Genomic DNA, 22,608 nt, shown 5'->3' on the forward strand with positions numbered 1-22,608 from the left:
ATAACTTGATTTGTCACTTCTGTTCTGATTATGTTGCTATATTTTTTTATCTTTATATATGTGCTTATTGTGATACAATAACCAATTAGTCAATCAGTCAGGATTTCAACATAAGTTTAATGTTTTTCACTATTCCAGCAAAAAAAAATGGCCAATCAAAGAAAGCTATTCTACCCTGGAAATATATCTGAAAATGTCGGTGCCATTCTGTAAAATGTAAGAGTGATGGAAGAAAGTAAAACATAACAATATAATCTAGTTTTTACATTAGCTTCAGAAGTTCATACTGTATTTCTACATATACTGTAGACAGAGATCAATTAAAAGACAACTGGACATACGAGATCATCCAAAATTGTATTTTGTCTTTTTACCTTTTCATTTAGAAAGTCCATGCTATTTAAGAAGAGAAACATTTCCAAGTTGTTTGACGTTAGCTAGATTTCTCATAAAGTGTCTTCCCATAGATATTTATATATATATAAATGTCATTTCTCTCACGCAATCCTTTGTATTTTTTTTATATCATTCTAAAAAAAAATCTTAAATAGATGTCTCCATGAACCCTGGTAACATTCACAATTTTATTAAGCATCTCATTTTTATAAGCAAAGCTTCATTGGACATGTGGCTTGCATTTGTGATAGATATATATATTTAAAAATATATATACATATACACATATATATATATAGGTATAAATAGCTATTCAGCATGCAAAGTTTTAGTGATTCCAGGCATTTTCTACTAGTTTGATGTATTTTCTGCTATTATAGCAGTGTTGGTTAACTCAAATGAATCATCCAAAGCAAAACAACTAGATGGGGTGATTTACCCTGTTTCGACTAAAAATAACTCTTTGTTTCATTCATAGGTGAACATTTACTGAAGTGCAGGTTACCCACAGGTATTAACAGATCAGATTGTCTGGGTCAATAGAATATATCTCAAATATGGTATATGTTACAAGTGCAGTCATCCATCAGTCCAGTTTTCCACAGTTCCCATGCCTGAATGATACTGTAATGAAGATTCTCTGGATAACGAAAAACTTTGTGAATATAAAAATTCATTTGCTGTGTTTATGTGCGGTGATGGGGGCTTTCTTTCACATAAAGATGGGTGTACTCTCTCACGTTGGAAGGATGAGCTTGGAACTCTCTCTCGTACTTGAGACTGTGAAAGCTGGTTGTATACACTAAAGTGGGATTCGCTTGGTGGCTGTGATCCTTGGCTTGCAATTGTTGGAAGGCGAGGCATCATGGCGGTGGTGGTAAAGTGAGTTGGAAAAGGCTGGTATGGAACAGTTTCCATTGTTTGAACACTGTAGCTTGTGTACGGTGAAACAGAAGTCCACATGTTACAACTTAAAGGTGGTGGTGGAGGAGGTAAATCTTCAACACCCGATACTCCAGCTATTTCAGCTCCGGAAGTAGAGTACATACAAGCATCTCTTGGTGCCACGTCATTTCGGTAAGGTGGGCTTAGCATCTGCTGGTCATATGGTGGTGGTGAACGAAAGTAGTGATCATCTGCCATAGAAGAAGAAGGATCTAGATAAGATCGCTTGCAAGGAAGGTCTAGGTGACGTGCACCCTCTGTAAAAGAAAGAACTAAATCTTAAGGCAAAGTTTACTAGATATAAAACTGAAAACTATTCTACTTACCAAAGATAACTTAGAAGTCTCCACAAATAGTAGTTTTTTTTAACAATTAGTAAATTAAAGAGTCATATGACAATGATTTTTATAATTATTAAAGATCAAGAATAAATGCTAGTTTAAATATATTTTCATAGATCTATTACTGTATGAACCCCCTGGAAAATAACTAAAATCAAAAACAAATAAGCAAACCACCACAATATATGTGGCTTTACGGGTTGATCTTAGGATACAGCACGTCATCTATCCAAGAAATTAGAAGATAAGTGCCTGATCAATCAGGATTCCCACCAATCATAAGAAAAAAAAGGCCTGTGTCCCGATGTGACTGGATCAGCTGTGCGTTGCTCCTCTAGTCATAGTCAGTCACATTGAGTACAATACTATCCTTTCTCATAGTTGGTGGAATATTTGCATCCATTGGTCTTGCAGGAGAAGGGATAATTGTGAATATTGAAGATCAATATTATAGCATGATGAGTGTCACTTCTATTAGCCTCTAATTGGAAGCTTGGGTTGCCTCTTTACCTTTGACATAATACGGTAGTAGAGATAAGTGAATCAAATTAAAGTTCTTTAAAATTTTCCAAAACGTTTGGATTCTCCTGAATCTAGTTTCTTAATTAAGATATGGCTGACAGACACTATTTTGCTGATTTATATGAACTGAGAAAAATGTCAGCAAAAAAATAAAACGCTGCCACTGCCCCCTGCCCCTGGTTGGTACTCTGCGCATCTCCCACTATTTTTTTTTTTTGCACCACTCATGATATCATCTTCTTGTTTTTTCATTCTGCACACTGTCTTCTAGCACTGGGCAGATCTCTGACATCATGACACATGTCACCCAACCAAGGTGTAGACTAGGTTTCTGGTGACAAACGTGACGTCACAATGAAAACAAGGAAACAAGAGGCCAGGTGGAGCTGTGGACCAGATGGGGGGCTGTGGTGGCTAGACAGGAGAGGTACAACAATGATATTATGAAGAGGTGTTTTTTGCATGGCTAGCCGAAAAGATTTTTTTAACCAATTTAGAGCACATACAACATTTTGATTGCTTTGTATTGTATTTTTTATGCGATATGGTGACGAAAAACCACAATTCTTGCATTTTGATCTGTTTGTGTTAATTGATTTCAGATTTTGATAGACTGGAGTTTAACCCCTACACCAACCAGCGATTTTCCACTTTTTGTTTTAGTTGTTCCTCCCCTTCTTCCAAAAGCCATAGCTTTTTTATTTTTCCATCAAGATAGCCATACGAGAGCTTGTTTTTTGCAGGACGAGCTGTACTTTTGAACGACAGCATTCGTTCTGCTCCAGATTTTACTGGAAAACAAAAAAACAGTGAAATTACAAACAAGTGCAACTGCACAATTTTTTTTAAATTTATTTACCATGTTCACTGTATGGTAAAACTGGCCTGGTAATATGATTTCCCAAGTCAGTACGAGTTTGTAGATACCAAATTTGTATAGTTTTACTTTTTTATAAGTGGTGAAAACAATTCATAAATTTGTCAAAAAAGAATTGCGCTCTTATTGCCATATTCCAAAACACATACCATTCTCATTTTTCGGGACCTGGGCCTGTGTGACAGCTTATTTTTGTGTATTGATCTGATGTTTTTAATAATTATATGATTTTTGGGTAGATGCAATATGGTGATCGCCTGTTATTGCATTTTAATGCAATGTTGCGGCGACCAAAAAACGTAATTCTGGTGTTTTGATATTTCTTCTCGCTACACCCTTTACCAATCAGATTAATTAAATTGATATTTTGATAGATTGGGAATTCCTGAACATGACGGTACCAAATATGTATTTTTTTATTGTTTTATTTTCAATGAGGCAAAAGGGGGGTGATTTGAAGTTTTATTTTTTTTTTAATCTTTTCATATTTTTTTTAATTTTTTTTACTGATTCTACCAGTCTTTATGACTGCACTATCCAATTGTTTCTGCTGATCAGAGTGATGGTTCAGCATTACTCCGTGTTTCCCCGAAAGTAGGACCCCCCCGAAAGTAAGGCAGGGTGGGGGTTTCGGGGGGGTCCGCCAATGTAGGGCACCCCCCGATTGTAAGGCAGGGTAGCGGGGGTGCCCGGGGAATGTAAGGCCACCTATGGGTGGTGGTCGCGGTGTAATGTATACCTCCTCCGGTGAATGGCCCCCGCAATCTCGCCGGCCTGCGGCGCGTCCCGGGTCAACGCTCTTCCTGCTTGATGCTGATTGGCCGATCAGCCTGTTCGTCACAGGCTCCCTGCTGGCCATCAGCTCGAGCTGTGATTGGCCAGTCAGCCGGCTCGCAGCTGATTGGCCGAATCAGCCGCGACGTCACCGCCTGCAGGCTCGCTCCCATTGGTCCAGCGTCCCCGGCGTCCCCGGCAGAAGGAAAGTAACGGTAAGTTACTCTCTCTCTGTGTGTGTACGGTATGTGTATGGGGGCTGTATGTGTCAGAGTGTGTGTGTGTGTGTGTGTGTGTGTGTGTGTTTTACCGGTACGATATGTGTGTGTGTGCCGTGTGGGTCTGTACCGGTACCGTATGTGTCAGTGTGTGTGGTGGCAGAGTGGGGGGCAGAACCACTGTATGGGGAGGCTGCAGGGGGGAGGATGGGGTGGGTGGATTCCGGACTCTCAAACAATGGGGAGGCTGCAGGGGGGAGGATGGGGTGCATGCCGGACTCTCAAACAATGGGGAGGCTGCAGGGGGGAGGATGGGGTGGGTGGATTCCGGACTCTCAAACAATGGGGAGGCTGCAGGGGGGAGGATGGGGTGGGTGGATTCCGGACTCTCAAACAATGGGGAGGCTGCAGGGGGGAGGATGGGGTGCATGCCGGACTCTCAAACAATGGGGAGGCTGCAGGGGGGAGGGGGGAGGGGGAAATTGTTATTTTTTTTTTCCAATGTAAGGCCTCCCCCGAAAGTAAGGCAGGGTGGGACTTTTGGGGGTAAAATTAATGTAAGACAGGGCCTTACTTTCGGGGAAACACGGTAATCAGCAGAAATGCTGATCTTGTGTGAGTGCCAGCGCTCAGCCGGCATTTAAAGGAGGTGAATCGTGACAGTGAAAGGAGTCATCAGTTGACCCTGTTATGACAACCCATTGGCACCCAATGATAGCGTCACAGGACCGCCGATTGCGGCGTCAAACAGCACAATCCTGCCTGAGCATGTTCAATTGCACTGGCAGAACGTTCAAAGGAGTTAACAGTGGTGGGTAGATCTTTGATCCACCTTAAGAGCCAGCATCAGCACCATCGAGGGGGTCCACTCGCAGATGGCAGAGTGGTGTACCACTAATGGTGGCAGGCCACGCAGCCACTATGGAGCCCATGAGTCAGAGAGGCCGTGTGCCAGTGTGGGGGGGAGGGGGCCCCCTCCCCCCGCTGAGGATCGCACTTTCAATTGTATCGGCATCTGCAATGCCAATACAATTGAAAGCAATAATGATAGAGGGAGTGGCACGCTTCCTCTCTCATCATTCTCCTGCAGCATCTGTCTGTGCTCTGCCTCTGACAGCTCAGTACAGAAGAGCGCGATGATGTCATTAATGTGCGCGCCTGTGTCCTGAGCTATCAGAGCGGCAGAACAGTGGACGCGCTGAGAAGACCGGAGCAGCGGTGGAATGGGGAGAAGTGAGTATGTATTATTCACGGTATCCAGATGACTATAGGGCTGCATTAAACAATATGGGGCTGTATAATGCTGCCATATGGGGGCTGCATGGTGCTGCCACATGGGGATTGCATAATGCTGCCATATGGTGGCTGCATAATGCTTCCACATGGGGGTTGCATAATACTATATGGAGGAATATGAGGCTGCATTATATTATGTGGAGCAAACTGGGGTGCATTATATTATATGGAGGATTATTTGATGCATTATTTTAAATGGAGGACTATGGAGGCTACATAACACTATGGAGGAATATGCAGGTGCATTATATGGAGTAATATGAGGCTACATTAAATTATGTGGAGCAATATGGGTGCATTATGTTATATGGAGGAATGTGGGGGCTGCATACTTCTATACCCCCAGAGTTCTAGGTCCCTTCCACCCCAGTTCTGTATACCCCTCAGAGCTGTTTCCCCCATCTGGAGCTATAGGCCCCCCTCCTCAGTAATGTTCATGCCCCCCAGTAATGTGTATGTTGCCATCCTCTCCTGTGATATATATACAGCAGTGTCAGTGTGCTCTGTGTGCGGCCATGGCTGTTGGTGACGGCCACCAATCAGCACAGCACAACCACATGCCCTGGAGGAGCTGGACGGGAGACAAGCAGGTTAGGTGAGTGAGGCTGCTGCCGGCTTCCCTATATTAATAATATCTGTAATGTGTCTGTTTGTGTATGATGTGTATCTATTTATGTCAGTGTATATGACTGTGTATGGATTTGTCTGTTTATATGTATTTTTCTGAATTTCTCTTTAAATATGTATATGTACATATGGCTGTATGTGTACGTATCTGTATGTGTGTGTCTGTGTAAGGATGGGGCCCAGTGAGACTCTTTCACCCAGGGCCTCACAAAAACCTGGAGCCGGCCCGGTCTACCTGCGTCTGTTAGTTGCACATGTTGACTGATCAGATCAGCCAAAATGTGCTAGGAAAGATGTGGGATCACCTCGATTTGCTCACATCAAAGGGAGGGAGACCTAGGATGTATGTATATATGTCCAAGGTCATTAAGGGGTAACAGACAAGGCAATACCAAATATATGTATATTTTTTACATTTCTTTATTTTAATGGGGAGGTATGTGTTTATTGTTCTTAGCCATCCACATACTGCACCTCTAAGCATTTCCTTTTTCCTTTTAGCAGGCTATAGATGAGGTTATTAATATTAATATTTGTCTGAGGAATGTTCTGACACTCTAAGGCCTTTTTCACACATCCGTGAAAAACCACACACGTTTCTCACGGACATGTCAGAGGTGCGTTTTGCCCTCCGTGAGCCGTGTTTATGGCCTACGTGTGTTCTCCGTTTGTTATCCGTGATAACACACGTAGAACGAAAACTTTCTGCTCACCTGTCCCTGGCTTCGCTGTCCGTGTTGCTAAACTTTGGTCTCAGGTCCTGCCGACTCCCCGCTGCTGTTGCTTCCGGCCGCAGTGAAGTGAATATTCAATGAGCATAATGAGCGGCGGTCGGCAGCAAGTGACAGCAGCGGCATAGACAGGAGGGCTGGAGAAGGTGAGTAAAGTTTTTTTTTTTTTTCTCACAGACACATGTCTTTTTTCCAGTGCGTGTCACACGGAACACATCCATGTGGTCCGTTTGCATTACGTGTGATGTTTGCGTTCCGTGTGACACCAGTGATGCCGGAGAGAAAACGGACATCTTGCCATGAGAAACACACGGACACACGTAAGTACGGAACGGACACACGTTCCATGCGAAAATACTTACGTGTGTCCAAAAACATAGGAATACATAGGTCTACGTGTGTACGTATCTCTGGTACGTGAGAAAACTGTCAAACACGTACCGGAGGCACGTACATTGTGAAAGAGGCCTAAATGCACTTTGGCATGGAAAATATCAAGATGTGTTGCCAGCAGCTCTCTTTGCAATTGCCAACCAATGAAGTCCTGAAAGTGGTTAATGGGAGACAATTACATAGATAATGCAGGCATTGTATCACATTTTAGTCAACACAGGCTGCTCAAGAGCAGAGAATGGATCTCTATGCAACATTCTTTGAATTTGATGAGACCACTTGGGCAACACCATGAAGAGGCCTTCATGAGAGAATTCAAGACTGGTCTTACTCCTTGAATTATTATGTAGACTGGCATAACATATGGTAGCCATACCTCTCTAGTCTTCATTCATGATAACTAACTGTTTGGTAATAGACTGAGATGGTTGTAGAAAAAGGAGTAGGTCCATTTCTACAAAATGTTACATGGGCCATTCTTCAACACAACAATGCCATGTTGTTTATGTTACTTTGAACAGCTTACATGGCTTAAAGATTCAACAATGTCCTGCAGCATATCAGGAATTATCTCCTATCGATTGCATTTGGGATGTCATTGGTCAGAAATTGCAAAGAAAGCTGTCATTAATCCCTTAACAACCCATGATGCACTATGTCTACTATGCATAATCTCTCAGCCTTTTGCCTCCAACAGTTGTTGATGGTGTGATGCTCCACCCGCAGCTGTTATCCTGTTAAATGCCACTGTCAATCTCTAATGTGCACTGGCATGGGGTGCACTGTCCTATCCCCTCGTTAGTGCTCCTACAACATGACCATCGGATGCTATTGAGTTGTCATGACAGTCAGGGGTCAGCAGATGACCCCTGTGTCTGTCTTCTCAGTACTTCTATGAAAGCCAGTCCAAGGCGTTCATAAGAGACTGTGCTTTCTTCTTCTATATAGAGCATTGCTAAGGCATTTCTGTATGTAGAACAAGGGATCATACTATTGAAGGTGTATGTCCCCCAAGAAGACTATTAAATACAGTACAATGTTGAAAAAAAAGTTTTAATTTTTTTTAAAAAATAAAAAAATATAAAAATTCAAATCACCCCCCTTTTACCATATTAAATCGAAGAAATTAAAAAAAATACACTTATTTGGTATCACTGCGTTTGAAAACGTCTGTTCTATCAAAATATATAATAAATTAATCCAATCGGTAATTAGCGTTGGCGACCCCAAGAACAACAAAAAATTGTAAAAACAGGCGATCCAAACATTGTATATGCCCCAAAATAATATGAATAAAAATATCAGCTAGGGGCACAAAGAACAAGCCCTCACACAGCTCCATAACCCAAAAATTTAAAACGTTGTGGAAAGTTGGGAGAAAGCAAACATTTTTTTTTCAAAATTTCTGAATTTTTTTGCATCACTTAAATAAAATAAAACTGTACATGTTTGGTATCTCTGTAATTGTACTGACCTGGGGAATCATACCGCAGTTCAATTTTATTGTAAAATAAACATTGAATATAAAAAAACCTAAACAACATTTGCAAAATTTCAGTTTGTTTTGCTATTTTGCCACACATGGATATTTTTCCCGCTTACCATTACATGATAAAATGGGTGGTGTCATTCAAAAGTACAACTCCTGTATTAAAATACAATCACTTGCTTGACAATGTCAATGGAGAAATAAAAAAGTTATGGCTCTTGGAATAAAGGGAAGAAAAAATGAAAGCACAAAAATGATAAATCACCAGGTCTTAAGCCTGCTTTACACGTTGCAATTTCGCATACGATATCGTATGCGATTTGCAACGCCCCCATCGTATGTGCAGCACGTTCAATTTGTTTAACGTGCCACACAAACGATTAACCCCCGTTACACGTACTTACCTTCTATACGACCTCGATGTGGGCGGCAAACGTCCACTTCCTGGAATGGGAGGGACGTTCGGCATCACAGCAACGTCACGCGGCAGCCGGCCAATAGAAGCGGAGGGGCGGAACTGAGCAGAACGTAAACATCCCGCCCACCTCCTTCCTTCTGCATTGTGGGCCGGGAGCCGCAGGACGCAGGTAAGATCTATTCATCGTTCCCGGGGTGTCACATACTGCGATGTGCGCTACCCCGGGAACATTGAACAATCTGACGTTCAATTCTAGAGAAATGAACAATGTGCATGCGATGAACATTTTACGTTCAATCGCAATCACACGTACCTGTCACACACTGCAATGTAACTTACAATGCTGGATGTGCGTCACTTACGACGTGACCCCGCCGACACATTGTAAGATATATTGCAGGCTTTAAGGGTTTAATAACCTGAAAGATAGCATTCCAATGTGTGTAAGTACGTTTTTTTCTATGCCTGGAACTAATACTCAATGCTGAAGAAATAAAGATCTTTTGAAAATTTTGTTTCCATTTTTCATTATTTGCATTATTATTAGCATGTCTATAGACTCGTTGATCTTCATAATTCCCAGATTTTACATTCTTGGGGTTGCAATTTTAATGTTGAGAAGAATATCTGTTTACTTTTTATTTCTCCTTATCTGTGGGTTTACTTCTGGTCATATTTGTGCATAAAACTACAAGAAAAGCTGCCTAAAAAGCTATGTGTGAATCCAGCCTTATGTTTATGGTCAATTACAGTAAATTTCCCAGTAAATTGCTATCACCTTGAATCTGTAACATTAATCTGTGAATTTCTATGGTATTTATTTCTATCACATTTATTACCATTATTATAACATGTAATACCAACTCCGGTATCATAGTTCCCATCACTCTGAAAAGAACGGACAAATTGCTCGGTGACAATTTTATGTCCATGCGATTAAAACATCACATCTTTATGATGTTCTTAAAATTATCGTTTGGCAGCTTAAACAGGATCTGTTAGTTAAAAAAAAATGACGATTTGTAGAAATGTTGGCCAAGGCAGGAAAGGAATGACAAGAAATTGATAGTATAAAAAAAATTAAACCCCATTATTGCTACAAATGAATGTATTTTTCGAAGATTAAAAGCTTGAGATTTTGCTGTTCTTACCAATTCATGTTCTCATTTAAAAATCCGCTCATAATGTTAATCAAAGCTCCCACAGTCTCATTACAAGTAGAATGTATTGCCACATGCTATATGATTGAAAAATATACAGTAACCTTGCAAAATTTTAAAATAGCACAAAACAAGATACAGGTGCATCTCAATAAATTAGAATATAATCAAAAAGTTAATTTATTTCATTACTTCAATATAAAAATGGAAATGCATATATTATATAGAGTCATTACACACAGAGTAATCTATTTCAAATGTTGCTAAATTGCTAAAGAAGCTGGCTGTTCACAGAGTGCTGTATCCAAGCATAGTAATGGAAAGTTGAGTGGAAGTAAAAAGTGTGGTAGACAAAGGTGAAAAAGCAACTGGGATAACCACAGCCTTGATAGGATTGTTAAGAAAAGGCCATTCCAAAATTTGGGGGAGATTCACAAGGAATGGACTGCTGCTGGAGTCAGTGCTTCAAGAGCCACCACACACAGACATATCCAGGACATGGGCTACAACTATCACATTCCTTGTGTCAAGCCACTCATGACCAATAGACAATGCCAGAAGTGTCTTACCTGGGCTATGGAGAAAAAGAACTGGACTGTTGCTCAGTAGTCCAAGGTGTTGTTTTCAGAGGAAAGTACATTTTGCATTTCATTTTGCAATTTTGGTAATCAAGTCTCAGAGTCTGGAGGAAGAGTGGAGAGGCACACAATATTATGGGGGAACTGGCGTATTGGAATAGAGATGTGAGAATATCTCAATCGCCAGCCGTGGTCCATTGTGCAGAGGTGTTATACTGCTGCTAGTAGTCCAGAGGGTGATAAAGACGTGATGGTGTTAGGTATATAAGGTATACCCCCCCACGAGGAGTTTTAACAGTCATAGTAACTAGCTGGGCGTGCGCACAATAGCCCCTCAAAGAGGTTAAAAATATAAACAAGACCCTAGCTGGTGTGAAAGTTAATACACCTGCCATCCGGGTACTAAATAAAACCTCTGTTGACCTCACAGAGCCTGGTATATATTTTTGTGACCCCTGGCTGCTGTGCCAGAAACTGCAGCAGCCATCCCTGTATTTACCCATTACCCCTGTTAACTCCACAGAGACTGCAAACCACTGCAGATACCCTAGCTGCCATGCTAGTTACTGCACCAGCCATACGGGTGAATAATTATCACCTCTGTTCACCTCAGAGAGCATATATCAAGTGGCAAGGCAGGTTGGCACTGCACTAACTGTGCTGCCTGAGGTAGGAAAAACAATAGCAGAGACGTGGTATTACCACGGCAGACAAATGGGAGCGCCAATGTGACTCTGTACAAACTAGCTCCACCACTGGCGCTGCACCAGCTTGTCTGGCATGCAACCTAAGTACCAATACTGCTGGACCCACATGCCAGAAGTGGTGAAGCTGCAACACCTAAAGCCTGCCTGGAGTAACAGCCTGTGGTGAGATTACCACCCACCTGTTCACAAACTCAGGCATGCGATACCTGTGAACTCACTGATAACTGTCAGACATCCGCATTCACTGAGCCCATGAACCTGGAAAAACCTAAAGGTAAAGAATGCGCACCCATGTGCTCCAAAGGAAGGCTTATAAAACATAAGCCACTCCCTAAACACACTCACCAGTCATCTTCTGAGGACCAATCGTGGTCTGCACAGTCATAGGGGTGGGCCTTCGCGAGTCAATCAGGAGTCGCCATGTCAGCAGAACATCTGACAACAGTCAGCCTATCGGGTCCAGCCACATCACCAGCATGCCTAGTAGCGCTCACCTTGGACTTATCCTCAGACAGATAACAAAGTGTGCAAGCATGCTCAGTAGGCTGAATTGAGGACTTAGCCTCAAAAATGAGACTATCAGTCTGAGTATTCTGTAGACTAAACACTAGACTTAGCCTCAGAAAGAGAGCCAAGTACCTGAGCATGCACCTTAGGACATTTCTGGGGCTTAGTCCGAGACTGCAACAAATCAGCCCACACATGTGCATTAGCTGCTTCTCCACACTTAAGGCTGCTTTACGTGCAGTGACATCGCTAGCGATGTTGCTCATGAAAGCACCCACCCCCATCGTTTGTGCGTCACGGGCAAATCGCTGCCCATGGCACACAATATCGTTAGGACGCGTAACACGTACTTACCTTCCTAGCGACGTCGCTGTGGGCAGCGAACAACCTCTTTCTTTAAGGGGGAGGTTCATGCGCCGTCACAGAAACGTCACACAGCAGCCCGCCAATAGAAGCAGAGGGGCGAAGACCAGCCGCATTAACGACACGCCCACCTCGTTGCCATAGGACGCAGGAACGCTGCTGTTCGTCATTCCCGGGGTGTCACACATAGTGATGTGTGCTGCCTCAGGAACGACGAACAATCTGCGTCCAGCACCAGCAACAATTTTTTTAAAATGAACGACGTGTCAACGATCAACGATTAGGTGAGTATTTTTGATCGTTAACACTCGCTCATAGGTGTCACACGCAACAACGTCGCTAATGAGGCCAGATATGCGTCACAAATTCCGTGACCCTGATGACATATCATTAGCGATATCATTGCGTGTAAAGCCCCCTTTAGATGTGGAGCACCGAGCAGGCAGCTGGATCAAGATCAAAGTCATCACAGCCATTTACCAGGAAATTTTAGAGCACTTCATGCTTCCCTATGCCGACAAGCTTTTTGGAGATGGAAATTTCCTTTTCTAGCAGGACTTGGCACCTGTCCACACTACCAAAAGTACAAATATCTGGTTTAATAACCACAGTATCACTGTGCTTGATTGGCCAGCAAACTCGCCTGACCTAAATCCCATAGAGAATCTATAGGGTATTGTCAAGAGGAAGATAAGAGACACTAGACCCAACAATGCAGACAAGCTGAAGGCTACTTTCAAAGCAACCTGGGCTTCTATAACATCTCAGCAGTGCCACAGGCTAATCGCTTCCATGCCACGCCACATTGGCGAAGTAATTATTGCAAAAAGAGCCCTAACCAAGAGTGCATTTACTATACTCACTTTTCAGTAGGCCAACATTTCTGCGTTTCAAATAATTTTTTCAGTTGGTCTTATAAAATATTCTAATTTTCTGAGATGACTTTTGGGTTTTAATTGGCTGTAAGCCATAATCATCAACATTAACAGAAAAAAGCACTTGAAATAGATCACTCTGTTTGTAATGACTCTATATAATATATGCATTTCCCTTTTTGTATTGAATTAATGAAATAAATTACCATTTTGATGATATTCTAATTTATTGAGATGTACGTGTATGTGAAGTGTTAGAAATGTGGAATTTGAAGTTTAAATTTTCCTCTAATGATTTTTCTTACATTTACATTTTGAGAAAATTAAGGTAAACTGTAATTCTAATGATAAGAGATGAGCAAATCAATTTGAAAGAAGATCCTGGTGCAGTGTCTACTTCAGTGGTATATGACTGGTAGAAAAGAGACAAATGGACCTCCTCCTGAAGGCACTTCTTATGGTATGTCGGTCTTTTAGAGCATAAGCTGTCCCATATAAAGTTTGGAACTAAATTTTAGAGATGCTGCAGCTGTAAGTTGATTGCTTTGACCATTGAGGAATATTGAAGCCTCATCTGCAAAGCTCTTGTCAATGGACTTACACAAATTAGAGCATTGCAAAACAACTAAAACATTGGTTTCAGGATAATACAAGCAACTCCTTCACACATAAGTTTGTATGTCAGATTTTGTGATTCATTAAATGTCTGTAAGTAAGCAATTATTGAAAAATTCACCCAACCTAGTTGTATAATACCTCTTCTTTTTAAACAATGATAGAACAGCCCCGAGTCCCTCTGAGCTGTGAAGGAGTTGAGTGGCAGATCTTGAGCATCAGCGCCACCAAACTGCATGTGTGCCCCATTCTCATACTGATAATGCTGTAAACCTTGGTGACCACTATGGAGCGCATTAAGGTCGGACTTGCTTGTCAGTTGCCCTGGATGACTTGAAACCAATCGTTGCCTCATGATACTTTTAGATATCACAGGATATTCTTTACTGCGGAAAAGTAATAATTAGTTATTTACAATTGCAGCATTTATTAAACTTTAAAGATAAAGGCTACGATAATCAGTAAAATATAAACTTGCTCTAATATTAAAAGATGTTGATATTATGTTATACTTTATGGCCTTCATTGTAAAATAAAACCTCTCAATAAAAGAAAAAATGATATGATTAAATCTGATATATGTTGGAATATTCAGCTGACGGTCCTTTATTGGCTGGTTTTGGTGGAAAAACAAATGAGCAAACATATTGGATTCCAAGAGTTTTCTCATAATTTTTGTCAGCCAGTCAACAAATTACTGCACATTACATCTGCATTCAGTTAATATTCGTCTATTGTATTCTTCCTTATGGATATCACTTAAAGGTTATGACCACCTTTGTAACTATTTGCATTTATTGCTCCGATGTAGGCAAGAATAAAAAATGATTCAACTTTCAAACTAGTCTTACTGTAATTAAAAGAAAAAGTTACCATTGAGACTAAAGTTAATTTTCAGACCTATGTGTCACAATGGTTACAATATATTCTACAAAGAAACACAATTTATACTATGATTAAAGTCTTCCGGTTAAAAAGCACAAGTCTATAATGAATTTTATGAATAAAGCAGAAATATTGCAAATCTTCAAATAACAGTGTAGGATTTATTTAATTTATTTCATGGAGTAATATATGTCTGTATAGGAGCTGTACACATAAAACGATAGAATATAAATAACCTAAACTGCATGCAAAGTTTCGTTAAAGCGGTTGTCCACTACTCTTACATTAATGGCCTAAACTTAGGATAGGTCATCATTGTCTGATTGATCAACTGCTCTCGGTGCCAGCGCCAGCAGCAGGCAGCCAGAAATGTTCAGTTCTGGAGATGCTCCGTCAACTGATAGCGGGCACAGCCTGGTGCTGCAGATTCGCTTCCCATTACCTGGCTTTGGCCGCTATCAGAAGTCAATGCAGCTCCAGAACTGAGCATTCCGGCTGCCTGCTGCTACCACCAGCGCATAAAACAGCTGATTGGCAGAGGTGACAGGTATCAGACCCCAGCAGATCAGACATTGATGACTTACCCTAAAGGCCACTTTACACGTATCAATTTATTGTGCGTTCTCATGTGCGATCGCACCCGCCCCCATCGTTTGTGCAATACGGGCAATTTGTTGCCCGTGTCGCACAAACTCGGTAACCCCCGTCACACGTACTTACCTCCTGAATGACCTCGCTGTGGGCGGCGAACATCCTGTTCCTGAAGGGGGAGGGACGTTCGGCGTCACAGAGACGTCACACAGCGGCCGGCCAATAGAAGCCGAGGGGCGGAGATGAGCGGGACGTAAACATCCCGCCCACCTCCTTCCTTCTGCATTGTCGGCGGCCGCAGGTAAGCTGCAGTTCATCATTCCCGGGGTGTCACACGGAGCGACGCGTGCTGCCTCGGGAACGATGAACAACCGAAGCACAGAAGGACGTTTGATTTTTTGAAAATGAGCGACATGTCGAGTAACGATAAGGTGAGTATTTTTGCTCATGCACAGTCGCTCATTTGTGTTACACGGTACAATATGTCAAACGAGGCCGGATGTGCGTCACTAACGACGTGACCCAGACGACATCATTAGATCTATCGTAGCGTGTAAAGCGGCCTTAAGGATAGGCCATCAATGTAAAAATAGTAGTGGACAACCTTTTTCATTATTTGCATAAACTGCATAAATGTACTAATATATGGATGATTAGGTACTGTAGTCTAGGGTTGATACCTTTGCAGACGAGCTACTCGCAAGTCACTGTCATCACTTCCTCTAAAACCTTTGGCAAAGGGATTATTTTCAATTTTCAACTGTGTAATCTAAAAAATAGAAACAAAAAAAAACTATTGATCCACAGAAATGAACATTATATAAAATATCCATTTTTATGAAGTCAAATTTAAAGTTTGTCCATTTTTCCTTTATTTTAATAATTGCCTTGGAGATTCGATTTTGTGTTACTTACTATTTTTTTTTTAAGTTTTACAGGTTCTCCTCTATCACATTTTGTGTATCCTTCCTCATAGACTACAGGTCTCCTTTCTACAAAATTTCTGCTGATGAAGGAAAATGTGACCGGACTAGATAGACTAAATGGAACATAATGGTATAATCACCAAAATAAAAAAAATAAGGTATATGTTAGGATTTCTCATATTTGCTCTAAAGGAAAGCAATGACTTAATCTTTGGAAGATACATACAAATATGAGACCAATATAGAGGCAGCAGATGGGAACAGTTTTATTAGTAAGTTTGAATAGACCTATAATATTTTCATATGCACTCACACCTCCTAAAGCTAAGCATACACTATATTCACTATAATTGGTATTTGTATTTTTTTAATCCTTTTGCTGCGAGAGCTGTTTTGACATTATTTGCCTCTGGTAGCCAGGACAAGTTTCACACGTTTGCCATGTACAAAGAATAAAAATTAAATTGCAAAATTACCAAATAAATTGATTTTAAATCCCATACCTATACATTTTCTGAAGCTCAGACAGATGGTACTTTGTCAAAACACTTCTCAGCACTTTAAATATCCATACACCTTAATGCAATTTTGTCTCAAAGTGAATTATTTATAAAAAAAATGCATAAAAATTGATATTAATGGCTAAATGTGTGACCCGAACACAGAATTAAATATACTACACTAACTTAAAATAAAAGTTTAACATGTGCAGAGCCCATATATAACACTTAGGCTATGTGCGCACTAGAAATGTGAAGTTTCTCAAGAAAATTTCTTGAGAAACTTCTGGGAGTGAAAGATTTCCGGACCTCCGGAAAAAATCCGCACCAAATCCGCATGCGGATTTGCCGCGGATTAGCCGCGGAATAGCCGCGGAATAGCCGCGATTTTCCCGCGGGTGGTTCTCTGCGGATTTTTGCAGGCTGTACTGCCGAAATCCGCAGGGTACCTGCGGAAATAATGGACATGTTCATTTTCTCAAGAAATTTTCTCGAGAAATTCTTCTCAAGGAAATTTCTTGAGAAAAATCCGCACAAGTGCGCACAGCTATTTTTTTTTTCATAGAAATTGCCGGGAAATGTCTGCACAAAGATTGCAGACATTTCTCAAGAAATTTCCGCGGCAAATCCGCGGGTAAATCCGCGGGTAAAAAGGTCTAGTGCGCACAGAGCCTTAGGCCTGTCTCTTTACATGTTCTATATCTTTATGAAATCATCAGAAATGAAAAGATCAAAAATCTATTTCTATGCTAAGAAATTCAAAAGTGGCATGTGACATTTTGTGAAACAATAAGGCCTAAGACACACGGCATGAAAATCGTACCGAGTGGAATGCGATAAAACATCGCATTCCACTCGGACCAATATTAGCCTATGTGTCAGCACCCATGAGCGATTATTTTCTTGGCCCCAATCGGACCGAGAAAACAATCGCAGCATGCTCTTTCTCTCGCACCCATTCAAGTCTATGATAGATAGAGGGGATCCCATGCCATTTTTTAAAATGATTTATTTAAATAATTAAAAAAATGGCATGGGAGCCTGCTTATTTTTGATAACAAGCCAAGATAAAGCAGACAGCTAGGGGCTGGTATTATCAGGCTGGGAAGGCTCATGGCTATTTGGCCCTAAAAAAGAGCAGCCTGCAGCCGCCCCAGAAGTGGTGCATCCATTAAGTACACTAATTCTGACGCTTTGCCCAGCTCTTCCTACTTGCTTTGGTGTGTTAGCATTTGGGGGTAATATTATTGGGGTTGATTTCAGCTGGGAATTGTTGCTAGCATCAAGCTCAGTGGTCAGTAATGGATAGGTGTCTATTATCAAAACAAAGCTCAATAGGAATCAGAGGATGCCGTTGGACATTATTCCTTTGGATTACTTCAGAACTTCCAGGATTTCTTTTTAATTAATAAATTTGTAAACAAATTAGTGTGGGAGAGTCTTTATGCAAATATTTTTTTTCCCAGTGTCTGTGTGTTTTTAACTCTATATTTACTTGGTTAGTGATGTGGGTGTGTCTCATAGATGCCTCCCCATTACTTACTCCTGGGCTTGATGCCAGCTGTCAACTCATAGCTGACATCCCAAAAGTACTACTCTGATTGCCCCTGCACCAAAGTAACTGGGAAGGGTTAGGCAAATGGATGCACCACTTCTGGGACAGCTGCTGGCTGCTACTTTTAGGCTGGTTAGAGCCAAATAACCATGAGCCATCACAGCCCACAGCTGTCTGCTTTACCTGTGTTGGTTATAAAAAAAAAGGGGAACCTCACATCATTTTTTATTCCCTATTCAAATTTGTTTACAGGGCAATTGCCCCCATTTTGCTTCCTTTTGCAGGCCTCTAACACTTACTAGTACCAAGTCATCTTACAGCACATAAGTTCAGGTCCCCATTAACCTATATGGGTTTTGGAGTCAAGTCCGGCTCCTGAACTGAACTTTTAACTAAAGTCCTTCGGAACCCAGCTTACACGAACTTCCATGGGTCCGCTCATCTCTACACAAAGACTACTGTTTAAAGGGAATCTGTCAGAAGCTTTCTACTCCCTCATTTGAGAGCAGAATGATGTAGGCAAAGAGATCCTGAATCCAATGATATATCACTTAGATTACTGGGGCAGCCATTCTGACACAATCAAAGGTTATCGTTTTAACAAAGCAGCAGAGCTTAAAAAGCTGCCCCTGCCCACACCCGGCTTTCAGTTTACATTTCTATTTAGAGAAGCTGCTAAATATAGAGGGGGCAAGGGGGGAGCGAAGTCAGATTTGAGGTCCCGTGCTCCTCGATCCGACTAATGATAAAGCTACTGAAGCCTAAACTAACATTTCCTGTCAACAAAAACACACTTTGTGATAAGAGACACATGGCTGTAACCTGTAGTTAGCTTTTACAACATGCTGTCATCAGATTACATAGCAAAAACCTGCTGACAAATTCCCTTTAAGAGAATGGCACGGATCAGAAGGGAAAGAGCACCATTTGGCTTTTGGGGTGTAAATGTTTCTGTTTTTCATTTGACATTTGCAGAACCCACTGTGGTATAAATAGTATAAATACAGGGAAAGTCCTCCAGAAGGGCCTTTTTTGTAATTTACAGCCCTAAAGTAGTTTGTCTAGGTGTGTTGGGAAGATTTTACCCCACAGTTGTGTTATAGATTTCTACAACAATTGGCCAATGAAAATGAAATATTGTTTGACATAATATTGTAGATATACCGCAACTAGGGATGAGCAAGTACTACAATGCTCGGGTGCTCGGACGGGATCGACTCGTGTACCAAATATAACGGAAGTCAATGAGGAACTCAAACATTTTTCCACAAGAACTTCCCCAAAAATTCTTGAGTTTCCTATTGACTTCCATTTTACTCTGTACTCTAGTCGGCCCGCCTGAGCGTCCGACTGCGTGTCATGAGTACCGATCATACGAGCATGGTAATGCTCGCTCATCACTAATCGCAACATTTTTTATTTCTACAAGAGGTAATTAGAAAAAATGTACCCTGTGTTTTATTACTCAATTTTTTCTGGGTAAAGAAATACCCTGTATATTGTTGTGTAATACCTTTTGGGCACACCACAAGGATCAGGAGGGAAGGAAGATCATTTGAAGAGAAAATTTTGCTAGAAAGGTTTCTTGTTGCCAAATTGCTTGTGCAGAGCCCATTAGGTATTAGTACAAAGGAAACTAAAGAGATTTATGAATTGATGTAGGTAGCAACCATTTTGACCCCCAAAGTGTCTTCAAGAAATGAATATGCACAGGTGGCAAAAACTTAAAATTGGAATATTTATTCTCAGATTTATTTTTTTTACATTGAGTGTGTAGCATAAGTGACGTATTACCTTTATTCTGTGGGTCAGCACAGTTAAAAAGATATCAACTTAACAGTTTTTTTTCTGTTTTATTATGTACAAATAGTTTATCCAAAAATCAAAAACAATTTTTTTTACTTAGATTTTGAGAGATTGTAACCTGTTTATTTTTATGTTCATGGAGCTGTCTGAGGACTTTTCTTGCAAGGATCATTTTTAGTTTTAATCTGTTCCACTCTGGTGTCTTTTAGACTATTTGTTCAAATTTTATTCCATCTTTTATGAGACATTGTGATATAAAAGCCGCGATTGTAACATTGTTTTTATGGTGTTCACTGGGTGGGATAAATAGCAGGATACTTATTTTATAGTTTTAGTCATCACAGGCATGATGATGCTAAATTTAGAATGTTTTTATGTGTTGCCATATTGTTAGAGTTGTAGTTTTTTTGGTCAAGCTATTTTTTGCTTGACAAACTAAAGTTTTTATGGGTACCATTGTCAAGTTAATTACACTTTAGATCTTTTTTATTCAATTACTTGAGAAGAATTATCATAAAATCGCCATTCTTGTTTTTTTTTAATGGTGTTTACTGGGTTAGATAAATAGCATGCTCCTTTTATTATTTAGTTTATTATGGACTCAGTGACACCAAATATGTATTGTTTATTTAGATTTTATTATTTTCTTACAATAAATTTTGATTAAAAAAAAAGGTTTTTCTTTCTGTGTTGACAAATTCTAACAATTATTACTCTTTTAGGGGTATCAGGGTTTGTCATTTGAGCAATGAACTGCAATTTTGCTTGGTATAATTTTTGAGCTCATTACTAGAGATGACCAAATCTAAACTGTAAAGTTTGGGGTTTGTATCAACGTATCATGGACTTTTAAAAAAATCACTGTATGAGTTCAGAGTTTGGATGCTGTACGTATGTTGACCATTTGGTTGAGCATCGTTGTGCTTGGGTATTCTCGGCGCTCAGCCCAGTGTAAACCACATGCAGTCTCTGAATGGCTCTCACTGTGGGTAAAAACAACGTTTTCAGATATAGAGTGTCTAGAAAAAAAATGCCCTCCCTCCCCTGGAAGTGCTCTGTTTATAGCTGACTGTATGTGGGCGGAGAGCCGAACTGCCCAATCATTGACTTCCATTGGGGTTCAGGTCAAGTACAGGTACCGAACTGAACTTTATCTAAACTCCAGCTGAACCAGGCAAAGCCGAACTTCTACGGGCTCGCTCATCTCTACTCGTGACTTTTTGCTCTTTGTTTTTAAATAGCATTTTTTCTAGATAAAATGCTAAAATATAGCTACTCTGATTTTCTTTTTAGTATGTTCAAATGAAGACATTTTTTCTATTGATCAAAATTAACTTTAAAATATTGTTCATGGGAAAACCACTTCAAGGGCAAAGTATTGATTTACCTGTTAAACTACCTGTTAAACTATAGCGGTGCTATAGAAGGAATTTTTTAAATTTTGAGGTACAAATTTTATTTGCATATTTAACCCCTTCACGACCTTAGACATACCTGTCTGTAATTTTTCCCCCGCACATGTTGGCTGATCTGATTTAACTCACTCCCCGCCACTATCGACAGCTCTGTGATGCCCTCATGGGTTGTCAGTTGGTAGTCATGACACCCAGGGGCCAGGAGATCAGAATGTCTGCTGTTCCAAGGGATGCTGAAGCATTGCTCGGAACAACAGAAGCAATCAGACAGTGCAGGTTTCAAGTGCCTTAAAAAGATTAGTAAAATCAGTAAAAAGTAAAAAAAAAGTTTTAAAAAATATGAAAAAATAAGAAAACACAAAAGTTCAAAACACCCCCTATTTGTCCCATTGAAAATAAAATCATTAAAAAAAATACACATATTTAGTATTGCCAAGTTCAGAACTGCCCGATCTATCAAAATATAAAATTTATTAATCTGATCAGTAAAGGGCATAGCGAAAAAAAAATCAAAATGCCAAAATTACATTTTTTTAGCTGAGGCAACAATGCAATAAAATGCAATAACAGATGATCAAAAAATTGCATCTATTGAAATATGGTATAATTAAAAATGTCATCTCAAGGCATAAAACACAAACCATTACTGAGCCCCAGATCCCGAAAAATTAAAACGCTACAGGTCTCGAAAATAACGACTAAAGCGGAATTCTTTTTTTTTTTTTTACAAATTTCTGATTTTTTTTAGCTGAGGCAACAATGCAATAAAATGCAATAACAGATGATCAAAAAATTGCATCTATTGAAATATGGTATAATTAAAAATGTCATCTCAAGGCATAAAACACAAACCATTACTGAGCCCCAGATCCCGAAAAATTAAAACGCTACAGGTCTCGAAAATAACGACTAAAGCGGAATTCTTTTTTTTTTTTTTTTACAAATTTCTGATTTTTTTTTTTCACCACTTACATAAAAGTAAAACTATACATGTTTACTATCGACAAACTCATACTGACCTGGGGAGTCACTTTGTCTGGTCAGTTTTACCATATAGTGAACATGGTAAATGAAAAAAAAATTTTTGGAATTGAACAT

The 22,608-nt window shown here is 40.3% G+C and overlaps 1 protein-coding gene across 1 annotated transcript in view; it reads right to left on the reverse strand.

Moving 5' to 3' along the window:
• Nucleotides 1-968: 968 nt before the first annotated feature.
• The window catches only part of TBX4 (T-box transcription factor 4), a 319,287-nt gene continuing 297,647 nt past the window's right edge, over nucleotides 969-22,608 (reverse strand). Inside the window, exons 7-9 of the mRNA XM_075334174.1 lie at nucleotides 15,989-16,077; nucleotides 13,974-14,218; nucleotides 969-1,598 (exon numbers count right to left, since the gene is read on the reverse strand). Of these exons, the coding sequence (XP_075190289.1) occupies nucleotides 976-1,598; nucleotides 13,974-14,218; nucleotides 15,989-16,077 (957 nt within the window). The 3' untranslated portion in view covers nucleotides 969-975. The remainder of the gene's footprint in view (nucleotides 1,599-13,973; nucleotides 14,219-15,988; nucleotides 16,078-22,608) is intronic.

This window comes from Anomaloglossus baeobatrachus, chromosome 2 (genome assembly GCF_048569485.1).
Source record: "Anomaloglossus baeobatrachus isolate aAnoBae1 chromosome 2, aAnoBae1.hap1, whole genome shotgun sequence".
Lineage (NCBI taxonomy): Eukaryota > Metazoa > Chordata > Amphibia > Anura > Aromobatidae > Anomaloglossus > Anomaloglossus baeobatrachus.